This window comes from Solanum tuberosum, unplaced genomic scaffold (assembly GCF_000226075.1).
Source record: "Solanum tuberosum cultivar DM 1-3 516 R44 unplaced genomic scaffold, SolTub_3.0 scf00125, whole genome shotgun sequence".
Lineage (NCBI taxonomy): Eukaryota > Viridiplantae > Streptophyta > Magnoliopsida > Solanales > Solanaceae > Solanum > Solanum tuberosum.
This window is the reverse complement of record NW_006239052.1, coordinates 743,366-757,698: the sequence shown is the minus strand read 5'-3', so window position 1 is coordinate 757,698 and position 14,333 is coordinate 743,366. Positions and strand designations below refer to the sequence as shown.

Below are 14,333 nucleotides of genomic sequence, written 5' to 3'. Positions count from 1 at the left end.
GTAAGTTTTGCTTTTTACCATGGGATGGATTTCACTATATTTTTAACCATTGGATGAGATTTTCATCCTTATCTCAATTTTTTTTTTAGATAAGTAAAAATTATCTATAAATATTAATAGGATAGTGTAATCTTCATTTTCACCATGGGATGGATTTCACTGTATTTTTAACCATAGGATGATATTTTCATCCTTATCTCAAAAAATTACTTCTAGATAAAATAAAATTACTATGTAGATAAATAGAATAGAATGTAATTTTGATTTTTACTATTGGATGAATTTCATCATATTTTTAATCGTAGGATGAGATTCTCATAGTTATCTCAAAGTTATTTTAGATAAATAAATTATATGTAGATATTAATCGAGTAAAACCTATCCGCACATAATGTATACAACAATCTAATACATGCATCTCATGTGTTTGAATTTATAATTCATTTTACGCAATTTTAAAACCTATCCGCACATAATGTATATTTTCTTGCAATTTATGTTATTTAAAAATTTAGAATAAAAAATAATTTTATATCACATTAAAAATTATATAAAGTAATTATTTGGGAAAAAAGAAATAAAGGATTTATATTATGAAATAAGAAAATAAGAATGAAATAGAAATAATAATATAATATTGAGGAGAGAGAAAAAGATTCATTTTTAGAGAGTAAAATAGAGAATTGGGTTGGAGTTGGTTGTCTGAAAAAATAGAGAACTCTATATTTGGAGAGTAAAATAGAGGATTGGGTTGGAGATGCCCTTAGGGTTTTGGTTCTTTTGGTTTATTTAAAATAGATAAGAATGAAGATTTAATCTCAGTCTTTTGTTTGAATGATATGGACGATCAAGATTTGATCTTGTAGTTGATTTGGATGAATGAATGGCTGAGATTAAAGGATGGGGCTTTTGAGAATTGAATTGAATCATAGGCTATAATTGAAAAGTGTTGAAAGGCTATAATTGAAATAAGCAACTGGCCATAATTGACATGAAATTGAATATGAAAGGCTGGAGTTGAAATAGAATTGGATAGGAGAATTAAACAAATTGAACAAAAGAGGTTATGATTTAAATGATTTAAGGAGAGATTAAGGAAATGCTATTCAATTAATAAAATACTACATATATTAAAATATTTTCATATAAATTAAACACACGTAAATTTAAAAACATTTAAATAAGGAGTTATTTCAAGTTTAACTATTGATAAATATAATAATTTAATAATAATAATTGATAATTTTGTAAATTAGCGATACTATAATATATAATTTTAGACAAAATCGATCAAGATTTTAAAACTCGTAATATGTTTTAAAAATACGTATTTAATCGAATAAGTCGGTCAAAATCGGGTGTCAACAATATATATATATAGAAGAGTATCTAACCTTTACCAGATACATCTATACCCTCAACTATATCTCAGTTGAAAAAATTAAAGATTTTAATGTTAAGGCCACTGGAGTTGACAAAAAACTCCCCCTATATATATATAGCTCCTAATTATATAAATTTAATTTTATCGATCAACATAAGTTTATCAATATCAAATTTAATATATAAATCTCCTTAAATTGATCATCGGTATTTCTTTAATTGATAATATATTTCATATCTGAAACATTAATATATAAGACTTGATTTGTTAAACTACTCGACGAGTATATAATCAACATATTTCATACTCCAATGAATTATCCTTTACATGTCAGTGCCTACGGTATGATCACTACACTTGACATCCATTCAAAATCGAACGTAAAAATCTTGATAGAACTTGCTTTGTACAGTACTTTACAATGTTCTATTGTCTATTTCATAAAATGAAAATTTAGTATTATGCACAATAGCAAAATTATGATTAATAGGAGTATTTTAAACAAATCGACCTCCGGATGTCGCGTTTATTAAAAGTAATTAGATTAAATAAAAAATACCGACCTCATGAGGTCGGTATCACATTAAATTGTAAGATAAATAAAAAGTAGTCATGTTAATTAAATAATACTGACATAAGGAAGTCGGTATTTTATATTAATTTATTTTTGAACTTATATAAAACCGTCATCCGGAGGACGATTTATTTAAAGTTAATTGAAAATATTAATTTATTAATTTTCTGGAAGTCACTATATAAATATTTTAATGAAAATTAATTTAATTACATACTATTTAATTTTACTGACTTCCGAAAGTCGGTATTATCATTCTTTTGTTTTTTATTTTACACAAAACCGTCCTCCGGAAGACGATTTAAATAAAATTAATTCAAAATATTTCTCAATTTTGTTTTTTATATTTAATTGAGAAAAAATAAAATATTGTTATTTATTGATTTATTTAATACCGACATCAAGAGGTCAGTTTTTATTGTAATTCATTTTTTTTGGGAAAATTTCGACCTCCAGAGGTCGGTATTTGATTTTTCCGCTTTATTTTTCATAAAAACCGACTCCTTGTAGTCGGTTTTTTAAAGTTTTTTTACTTTTTTATTCTTTTTAACAATATCGACCTCCAGAGGTCGGAAATTACCGACTTCTATTTGAGGTCAGTAATTTTTAGGTCGGTATTTATTGTCTTTTTAGTAGTGGAACAAGTGACGACCATAATGAAGCAAGAACATAATTAGTCAACACTATCAAGAACACACATGAGGACTTAGACCCCCACACCACGCTCTTTTGGGAAATGAATTCTTTGAGATTGAGTGTATTAAGTTATATTAATATGCTTTCCTTTAATGTTATTTTAATAAATATGGATCAAATAGTAGAGGGCCAAGTGGATAGCCAGTTTGATTGCCTCCCGAAAGTGAACCCCTGCTTATTTTGAGCATGTTCGAGGGTTACTTATATTGAGCATGTTGGAGGCCACTACAAGTGTTGTTCTTCTATCCACATATCGTAATATTACAAGGTGAGACTTGGGGAAATATGGTGATATTGAAAAAGTTTGGACAAATTAGGAATTAATTTTGATCGGCAGCGAGTAATGATTTGTAATAATAATTTTCTAAGGTAAGAAAAGCATGACAAACCATTTTGATAAAAAAGGAAGAGTAACTATAATAAGATAGTGCAATAATCCAAGTACTAGAGATAGTAGAATGTAAAAGAAATCGGAGGACAAAAATTACTGGAGAAATACTACTACTACTATTAATGAAGGATAAACAAGACAATACTATACTACTACTAACATCTTACCGTAATTTGTGTCATCTACAACCTCATATCTAAAGTCATGTATCTGATGTGAATTTTTGTTTTCTTAGGGTCTTCATGTTGGGTTATGAAGGTGATAAGGACGTTATGCGAAAACTTACAATTGCAAATCATATGATCGATAAATGAGACGACAAAAACTTATACTAAAAAACATAACATTATTATACGAAAACTAATATAAAAGAAAAATATTAGAACAATTGAGAGAATAAATCTCCCCATAAACTAAACTCTTAAATGTCTACATTGTGGATGTTCTTGTGTTATGCTATGAGAATAGAGATCTTCAAACTTTTCATCTAAGAAAAGAATAAACCAAATATGGAAGAAGAATATATTTTTCTTTCATGAAAAATAAAAACATTTATGATAATGTTTTGTCTTTTCCTTTAGGAAAAAATAAACTTCAACTAAAGAAGAAAATCAGGCAAAACCCTAACACTTCACTCTTCAATGCATGTTCATTGCTTGTCTACTTGAGACTTCACTTGTATAGTAAACTCTCATGTTTAAGTAGGCCATAATGAGTAGAATCCTAATCAAAATAACAGTAGACACACTTGTATGTCTTAATGTAACAAACTCAAGTTACCACACAATGAGGATATCTATTATAATCGTTGACAATACAAAATACAATTGAGAAATGGAAACAACAAGCAAGTAACCACTAGCGATCCTTAAAACGAAACTCAGAATGTAATCAAAAGGGGGAGAAGATCAGAAATTACAGAGATGGATAGAAGGGGATGAGAAGCTTAGACTAAGAAGGGGATGAGAGGAAACACTCTTTTCTTTAACAATTTGCATAAGTCCAATTTGCTCTCCCAAGTCGTATTTATCAACCCGAATCCCAAACATAGTCTGGCCCAATTGCTTGTTCTCGGCCCAATAGGTCTTGCCAGCCCAACAACTATTTGTGTGATCTTGGTATTCCTATTGGGTTGGACTTGGTTCATAACACTTAATTCAGTACAATAGTTACATATATAACTGATTGTAGGATCAAACAGTTGCAGACTAACAATCGTTTCATATCCTAAAATCTGACAAAGCAGATTTCCCTCCTATCCCTGTTGCATTATAATGATCTGCATAGTCCTTCACACTAGTTTCCCTATACCTCGCGGGATTATCTTTTGATAACAACTCCTTAATTGGTCCATAAACTCTTGATGATAACGAATGACCCGTGGTAAAGAAACTGGCCACCGATACTCTTGGACCAACACCGCTTGCCAGTACTCTGTGTGCAATGCTCTTCAACTTGTCATTTGATATGAGCTGCAAATTTTCCAACAAAACTGAGTTTAGCACATTTCAAATTCAAATCTAAAAATATCCCAATTTTTGAATCATTTCTAAGAAACCTGCCACAAGAGCACCATCACCACCACCAACAACAACAAAAACATTGTAATGGCCACAATTGGGTCTGGGGAGGATAGAGTGTATGCGGACAGCATACTTTACTCTTACCTTGGGAGGTAGAAATATTGTTTTTGATAAACTCTTGCCTCAATGAAGAGCATGATATACTATGATATATGAGTTTATGCCACAAGATTAACAACAACAACGATAATAAGCCCAATGTAATCCCACAAGTGGAGTCTGAGGAGGATAGAGTTTATGCAGAACTTACCCCTACCTTAGGAGGTAGAGGAGGTTGTTTCCGATAAACCCTCAACTCAATGAAAAACATGATATGCTTTCTATATGAGTTTATGCCACAAGAGCAACAACAACAAGAACAATAATAAACCCAGCGTGATCCCACAAGTGAGGTCAGAATAGAGTTTATGCAGACCTTATCCCTACCTTGACAGGTAAAAAGGTTGTTTCCAATTAATCCTCGGCTCGATAAAAAGCACGATATATGAGTTTATGCCACAAGTGCGTAATATATAAAATACAATTACCTGTAAAAGTTCACCAACATTTACTACTAGTGCACCAGAGACAGGAGGAATATCAACCCAGTAATTCTTATGAATAACCTGAAGGCCTCCTAAATGATCTTGTAGCAGCACTGTGAGGAAGTCACTGTCTGAATGCTTTCCAGCTCCAAGAGTTAGCTCTGGCTCAGGGGATGCTGGATAACAATGATACAAAACAGCAAGCCCCTCTGAACAACCAATGTCATTCAGATAGCTCGGGTTGAGACCAAGCGCTTCAGAGAGTAATTCAAACAAAGAACGACCTAACTTCTTCACTTGCTCCGTGTACTCAATCAGAATATCCCTGCAGGAAAATAAAATAATGTAACAGTTCATAAGACTTTGTGTTACTTCTTTCACTCTCATCACTGAAAACTCTTGCCCTACTATTGATTACGTTTACAAATGACATTTAGACTATTAAGCCTTGCTATACCTCAAGAGAAGTTCCAATTTTCCCCACAGAAGTATATACTCTCTGTTTATAAATATGATCTCTTTCCTTTTTCGGTAACATTTTAATTTCATCTTTTCGAGTGGCATTTTTATGGTCACAAGATTAAAGGGCAATTTTGTACATTCGATATAACTTTAATTTAGGACCACAAAATTCAAAAGCCTTCTATATTTTTCTTAAACTTCGTGTCAAATCAAACTAGATCACTCTTTTTGGAACGGAGAGAGTATTACAATTTACAACAGAAACACTACAAATCATATTGGGAAGAAAGCTTCAAGAACTTTGTTTGAACACCCTGAAAATGCATCTACTTAACTTTTGGGCATAAATTTCAAAATATGGTTGAAATCCGCCAGCATTTTCAGTAAGGATATTCAAAATATAAATAAGTAAATACACGAATACGCTAGAAAAATTCAACATCTACTATATATACCTGCAAGCGTCTGGCAATTCATCAGCAGAAGGAGGGAGTGGAGCCATATTACAATAAGTAGTATCCCTCCAGTAAGCTGATGCAGACTTAAACAGATCAAAATTGCTATTATACACAACTTTTTTCGAGGTATCCCGCGTGTACCATTGTTTCTTCACCTCAGTATCTTGCTCATAGAATCTCCTAACACCATTCAACATTTCTTCCAAAACACTTTGAGAAATTCCATGGTTTACCACTTGAAAAAAACCCCACACTTCCGATGCATCGCGTATTTTTTCGATGATTTCCTTATGTTGAATTGGATCTTTACTTATGCCATCTAAGTCTATAACAGGAATACTGAATTGGTTTTTTTCAGGATCATTTGAATATGCATCTTGTGGTGTGTAGAAAATTTTTGGTACTTTCTTAACTCCTGCATCAACTAGTCCTTTAACACCAGCTTGTGTGTTATCAAAAGCTATTAATTCACTTCTTCTGTCATAGGTATGTTCATTTTTGAGAACCATTATTTTTTTCTGCTAGAGAAATTAAAGCTTGAGGAGAAGAAATGAAATACTCCAACTAACTAAATGACAAGAGTTTTTTTTTTTTAATTGTATATTTCTATTATATAGAAAGATGAAGAGAGGACAATCAAAGGCATTTTTGTCAACCAAAACAAATTTCAAGCTTTAGTTTAATTGTACGTTGTGGATAAAGTATTAAAATTTCCAGAAAAACCAATTAAAATTTATGTAATTCCAATGTATCCACCACTAAGTCAATAGTTGTGGATTCTAATGGCCACACGTGTACTAATACATTGGGAGGAGTAAAAGAAATTATTGCAAAGTTACATGGACCCCATTTATTGATTTACTTCAAAAGCCTGTACATACAAATTACAAGCTGATACATTTTTAAATTTTTTTATTTTTATTTTTAAATGTATAATTTTTAATGAGATTTTTTCATACCAAAAATTCAAATTTGAGGGCTTTAAATCATTTCCTTTCTGAGTGTGGTTTGGTCATGAAAAAATACTGTTTATTTTATTTTTAAAAATTATAGTTGAAGTCGTGTTTGGTTAAATTTTATGCAAAAAAATATTTCGAATTTAAATATACTTTTTCTAAAGGCATAATATATAAATATGTCATTTAATTTGGTTTCATCTAACATTTATGTCCTTCAATTTTAGATGTTCATAAGTAGACACATAATCTTGTATAAAATTGAACAAGTTGACACTTGTGTTCTACTTGACGTCCTACATGACAATATAATTCACGTCCTATGCGATATTTTATGTGGCTCCTACGTGTGTTATTCCCCGTGGACGCGTGTTTCTACTTCTTAAACTTTATAAATTTTTAAGTGCTTACTTGTGCACACTCTAAGTTGAATGTCATAGATGTCAGACAAAGTCAAGTTAAAAGATATATTTATATATTAGGTTTTTCTAAAAATTATTTGACTAATTTACCTGAGACATACAATCAAATTGCACTAAATAAAATAATATCTCAAAATAGATAGTTGTATAATGTCATAGATTAGATCTCATATAAGAACTACCACATACTATTACAAAAAAAAAAATCACTTTATTTAATTTTTTTAAGTTGAACTTGTGTTAAGTTATTGATTTTGTAAATAATATTTGATTATTTGAATGTGTTTTTTTAAAAAAATGGGGTCATTTTTATAAGAATAAATAATTTGTGATAAAATTTTGAAAAGGATAATATAGTTAGGGGCGTTTGGTTATTGGTTAGAGTTATGCAAATATTAGTTATGCATGGTTTAGTTATGCAGGATTTAGTTATGTGGTATCAGTTATGTTGGTATCAGTTATGCAAGTATTAGTTATGTAGGTATTACTTAGTTATGTAGAGATTACAACAATACATAAATTATTAATTACTGAATATATTATTTACAATTAATAAGCAAGCAAATAGTATAATTCCCCCCCCAAAAAAAAAAAAAAAAAAAGAAATCTTCTCTATACTTAAGTGGAATTTTTATTTTTTTCTCTCTCTAAAAACATAATTCTTTATGTGTTTTGAGATTATTACTCAAAAATCTTTCTCTTAAAAGAGATGGTACTCAAACTGCTCAAAACTCTTTTGGAGATCTTAGTTTCCTCTCATCTTAAATGTAAAAACATTTACTCTTGAGAATACTTAGTTCCAATATATCATTTTAAAGAAAATGAACTCAGTTCTACTCTTCCTCAACTCAAATGCTCAAGTCTTAAAACAAATTTAAAAAAAGTTTAGCAAAAGACTTCTTAAAATAGGGTTCATGCCGAATTATGGACGTGAATGACTCAATTCAAGGACTCAATGATACCTCTCATCTCAAGACTGTTCAACTCATAGGGTTCATGCGGAATTATGGGCATAAACTGCTCAACTCAAGGACCTTCATGGGTAACATGTAGTAGCCCCATGATTAGGAATATAATCCCTAAATGATTAGGAACTCAATACTCAAGACTTAGAACTTGAAGATACTCCTCCTCTCAAAGATACTCAACTTATGAAGTTCATGCGGAATTTATAGGCATGAACGACTCGACTCGAGGGTCTAAATAACAATATGGAATTCATGTATATGATTCTTCGCATTCTCATATTTACTTCCTCAAAACTTAGCTCAAATCAATAGTTGATCTCAAAGGATTCATAATTGAACTCAAAGATTTTGTTGAACTCTACTCTTAGCTCTTTCTTGAATTTGAATTTTGAATTATGAATTTCAAGAGTTATGATTAATGATAGTGTAGACTCATGAATACATATTCATCATTCTCATACTCACTTATTCGAGTCTTGAAACAAGTTATTAGAAATTATAGAAGACTCCTCAAAAGACTCAAAGGGACTTTCTAGAAAAGACTCGAAAGAACTCTCAAGACTTAACTCTTAGCTCTACCTTGAATTTGAATTATAAATTCAAGGTTATTATTTGTGGTAGGAAAGATATCATAATGATTAAATGAGTTTTAGATAGTTAATCATGAGAAACGGTCAAGAAAACACTGTTTGGAAGCAAGTCCACGATGCGGAGATATATTTTAATATTTGGTCACAAAATAATATATTTAAGATTGTAATATTGGGCCCGTTAACGGGCCCTTTCATATCTAGTATATATATAAAGTGAAAGCATGGGTAATTTTTTTTAGGTGGATGTGTGAACTGTACTCTTGTACCAATTTGTACAAATCACTTTATCTTTTAGTCGGTTTAAATTTGTCTTTTATGGAAAATGGTCAAAAATAGTAGGAGTATTTTTGAATTATACTACTCCCTCCGTCCATCTTTACTTGTTTATTATAATAAAAATAATTATTCAACAATATTTGTTTAATTTAAAAAATCAAGAAATAATTTATTTTTTTGTGTCTATTTTACTCTTGTTATTAAATACTATTAAATATCAAATACATTTTCTAAAAGCATAAAGTTTAATATATTCAAGGAGTACTATAATTCAGTATTATTATCCCAATTATTTATTATTTTTAAGGTGTATATCAAATCAATAGTGTCCAACTATAATTGGACAAAAAAAATATTAATTAAGATATTTTTATTCATTTTCACATGGTTTATATTTTTACTCTTCTATCTTTCTTTTTTATTAATTGACTTATTTTGAAAAGTAAGCGAAAAAAGTTTTACGCGTTGCATTCTCTATTAAATTGTACTCTCCATTCTCAAAAACCCCATCTTTCTTCACCCAACCTTGTAGTCCTCATCCCCCTCCCACAAATCCACTCCACCTTTAATAATATATATCTAAATTATATATAAATAACTTCAAAATTATATTTTTTTGTTGTATCAAACATAAAAAGAAAAAAGAAAACGAAGTACATATAAAATTTAGTTTAAAACTAAGGAGGCTTGACCCAAAGCTAACATATCACATTATTCACACTATGTTTAAAGTATTTTTGGATTATTTTAGTCCAAATATCGATATTTGAGCCAATAATTTGGTGAAACGAGTATTAAAATGACATATTGATGGCATGAGCCCCACCTTGGTGCCTTAGCTCATATACGCTATGAGATAATTTACTATTTTTATCTGTAGCTTAACTTTGAGACACGTATACAATAATGAAACGGTGAATTTTAATGACTATAATACTCGATTATGTGGACAGTAAACAGTTAATCTATGCATAATATATGAGCCCATGAGGTCATAGATAATGTAAAAGGCTTAAGTCATCTATAGCCATTTAAAGTTGTCATCATATTTTATTTGGACACCTCAATTAAGACTTGTACCTATTGAATATTTTTACCATTTTGAATTGATACCTATTGGACATTTTTTTGACAATTATCCAAAATATTAAGTGTGTGAGTTACACTTGCGATGACATGACACAAGGATGAATCAAATTATGACACGTGTCATTTGGATCCAAAAAAATTATTTAAAAATATATTTTAAATGATAAAAGTAAAATAAAATTTTGTACCCCTAAAAATATCCACCCACCCACCCAAACCTTCCCACGTTACCCATCAGAATTTAGTCCCCCCGGCGTCGTCTTTTTTTCTTCTTCTTCTTCTTTATCATAAATTAACAATGGTAGATTATTTAGATTCAAAATTTTAAAAAACTTTAATAGTTACATTGTTGCCCAATCCACCCAAATTATTCCCCTTCTACCCATCAGAACAACCACTCTTTTCTTCTTCTTTTTCTTATTTATAATAAACGGATCAACAATGGCGAAATACCCATTTTCTTTCATTTGAATAGCATCAAAACTTTCTATTCGCTACCTTTATCTTTTTTTCATTAGTAATCATTAATCACAATTACAATAGATAATAACAAATTTTTGCCTAAAAAAATCAATTCATATTTTTTCCATCGAAATAAATGGATGTTTGCCAGAATATTGAAGATGTAGATCTACATAAAAAAGAGAGGAAAAAAACAGAAGAAGAAGAAGAAGAAGAACGGGAAAGGGTGGAGAAAGAGAGATGGAGGGGGTGGGGTGTGAGGTGCGCCTGTGTAAAAACAATTATGAAGATGGTGAATGAGAATAGCACAGGGGTGTAATTTTGGGTTGGGGAAGAAGACTACATTTTCAAAAATTTAATATTTTGTTTCCCTTTTCATTACTTTTGGTATATAAGTTAGAAAAAAAAAAGAAAAAATATTAATTTCAATAGCTTTACGCACCTAAACAGAGTGTATCACACGTTTTTTGACATGTCAGCATTTTGTGTCTAATAGGAATGACTTTTGAACAAATAAAGTGTTGAATAGACACAAAGATAAGTTGAGGTGTTCAAATGAAATATGCGGATAACTTTAAGAGGTTGCATATGACTAAAGCCTAATGTAAAACTTAGAATAAGAGATGTTTGGAGGTGTAAAGAATAAAAAATGTGATGTATGAGGTACAACCTATACTTTTTTCGTTTGATAGAATGTATTAGAAGAAATAATGCATGTATTAACTTTGTGTTTAGTAGTATTTTGTTTGATATATTTTTTCAACATATGTATAATTAATGCTTACACTCTATTAAGTATTGAAGACTATATTAACATGGAAATTCATGATATTAGTAATGCAAGAAGATTTAATGCATAAATTAACATGGTTAGAAACTCAATTGCCTCTTAAAACCCCTATTTTTACATCTTTTTCACCATATTTGTAGAGGGTATCTTTATAAATAAATATTTTTTTAAAAAAATATGTAATACGTGCTATTTTTAATACACCAAATCAAACAACACATAAAAAGAGCAACTTTCACATATAGTTAAACATAAAAATCATATTTGTATATTATAACTATAGTTTGCATAATTGCGCTCCATAGCAAATTTTATGTTTGCTATGGAGCTTTTTGATTTGTATAATTCGCTAGAGACATCCAATTTTATACAAATTGTTCAGTTTTGTATAAATTCATTTATACATTATAATTTGTATAATAAGAACTGTATTTGTATAATCATAAGTGTATAGGACGAAAATGTATGTATTTGTATTTGTATATACACTTTTCTCTCGCTTTATACAAACACAAACGCATTTTATACATTTGTATACCGAATGAGTAATTGTATACCGAAAATGACTAATTGTATACCGAACCAGATGGCAAAAAAAAGGGATGTTTGCTGCGAATTACAAATAAAATAAACTATGGTTATAACATTTAATTTGAATTAATAGTTTGCTATTTCATACAATTTTCCCTAAAAAAAATATAATTATTATTAATTCATTCTATTTAACATTATTTTTATATATTCTACCAAACAATATTGACGCCTTTTTGGAGAAAAAAATGTGTAGACTTAACCTTGACCGATAATATTATGTTATATTAAACGTATAGTTGAATTGTTTCTACCAAACAATATTGACGCCTTTTTGGAGAAAAAAAATGTGTAGACTTAACCTTGACCGATAATATTATGTTATATTAAACGTATAGTTGAATTGTTATAATCCAAAACCCATAGGCAGACCAACATGCAATCAGCAGGATAAGAAAAGAAGGATTCCCATATCCTTCAAATATTAGGGGTCCCTCAAAGCTAGATATTTCATCTGTAAATGACATATATCTCGACTTAATTTCACATGACAAAATAATAAAAGGGAGCTAAATAAGTAGCAAATTGTTATACCTCTGCGAGTCTATTTGGTATTGCTGCTAAAAACTTTTTATTTTAAAAAGTATTTATTTAGATAGCTTTTCAAAAAAAAGCTTTTGAAAATGAAAACAATTTTTGTTTGGCAAATTCATTTGAATAATGCTTTTGATAAGCAAATTGTGTTTGACTAATCTTTTGTAAAAAGTGTTTTTGAGAGTCAAATTACGAAAATAAGGCAAGTAACAATGTATTTTTAATATTAAGATTAATTTATCGAGATAAACTATTTTAAATATCTATTACAATTTTTTTAATTACATTAAAATGTACATAGTCAAAATTTTCAATTAATATTATAAATAAATAAATAAATAAAATATTAAAATAAAGAAATACCCTTCATATTTTCAATCCTACAAAAATATTGGTGTTACTTTTATTTCTAATTTTATAAAATAATAGGTAAAATAATATATAAAATATAAAATAATAATATATGAACATAAAAAAAAATTATTGTATGAAAATAAAAATAAAAATTCTTGAATGAAACTTAACCAAACTTATAAGATATGCTAATTAATTAATAAGGAATGTATTGTTAAATATGTATATATAGAAGAGATATTTTAGTCTTCAAAAAAATAATTTTCTATTTCTGCTTTTCTTTTAAGTAGCAAACTTTTCTACCTTCTTCTCAATAGCAGAACAACTATTTCTGCTTCTATCTAAAAACAATTTTAAGGATTTATCAAATTTTTATTTTTTTAAAAAAAATATTATTTAAAAAAAACACTTTTAACTCCCAACAGCAATGTCAAAGTACTTGAAATCCCAGTGTGTGTTGTCACATGATTAGACAAAATTTTGAACTTTACTCTAATTAAATGTCTTTGTAGCTTGCGCAGTGCCCTCCATCCATCGACATCCAACCCAAAGAGCTTTGGCACGGTCCTCCACTATTGAAGCAAAATTATATCAACATCGACTACTTTTTCCGTTTTTATTTATATATTACAATTTGTCTCCTAGATGTAAGTTTACTATTCTACCTTTATTTAAATTTTTTTAAGTCAATTTTTCAATCAATGAATAGGAATTAGTTTATTTTGATTAATTAATTTGATCAATGAACATGAATTATTGACTTAGTTTTTTTATGTTGGTCAAATGTATATTTTCAATGCTAATAACTCACAAGAGTAAAATAGGAAGAATAATATAATTTATGCATTGATTTTATGAAAAAATAAATATTATGGACCAATAATTTATAGTAAGAATGACATATAAAAAAGAACTGAGTATCATTTTTTTCATTCTCTTACATCTAGGAGACAAATTGCGTGCATCGCATGCCGGGGAAGCTTTATGCATTTAAAAATAAGGTATTTGCCTTCAAAATTTGAAGGGTTTCATTTTTTTTTTTATTAATAATAAGAATATTACAGGTACATATTCTTAAAAAATAAAAAATTGTATCACTCGTTTCATTCTTAAGTTAATATTATAAGATTCAAAAGTCTTCTTTATTTTCTTATTAAATTTCAAATTCTATGTCAAATAAAAAACATACAACAAATTAAAAGGGGGGGGGGGGGGGGGGGGGGAGT

General features: G+C 29.1%; 1 protein-coding gene across 2 annotated transcripts; it reads right to left on the bottom strand.

Moving 5' to 3' along the window:
* Positions 1-3,757: 3,757 nt before the first annotated feature.
* Positions 3,758-6,658, bottom strand: LOC102593256 (1-aminocyclopropane-1-carboxylate oxidase homolog 1-like). 2 transcript variants are annotated; one of them, XR_367540.2, is made up of 4 exons: positions 6,070-6,658; positions 5,156-5,477; positions 4,203-4,517; positions 3,758-3,807 (listed from the first exon to the last, which is right to left on the bottom strand). XR_367540.2 is itself a non-coding variant. In XM_006350622.2 (3 exons), the coding sequence occupies exons 1-3, from the start codon at positions 6,579-6,581 to the stop codon at positions 4,266-4,268; spliced, it is 1,086 nt and encodes a 361-aa protein (XP_006350684.1). In that variant the 5' UTR covers positions 6,582-6,658; the 3' UTR covers positions 3,822-4,265. The 2 variants fall into 2 exon arrangements, 1 of the variants encoding a protein (XP_006350684.1); XM_006350622.2 differs by lacking the exon at positions 3,758-3,807 and having other exon boundaries at positions 3,822-4,517.
* Positions 6,659-14,333: the final 7,675 nt, after the last annotated feature.

What these genes read in the sequence shown, in the direction of transcription:
- LOC102593256 (XM_006350622.2), bottom strand. Translation starts at nt 6,581, where the DNA reads ATGGTTCTCAAAAATGAACATACCTATGACAGAAGAAGTGAATTAATA. An exon ending in GAATTGCCAGACGCTTGCAG is followed by an intron (nt 5,478 to 6,069) that starts GTATATATAGTA and finishes ATTTTCCTGCAG; the next exon opens with GGATATTCTGATTGAGTACA. An exon ending in ATGTTGGTGAACTTTTACAG is followed by an intron (nt 4,518 to 5,155) that starts GTAATTGTATTT and finishes GAAAATTTGCAG; the next exon opens with CTCATATCAAATGACAAGTT.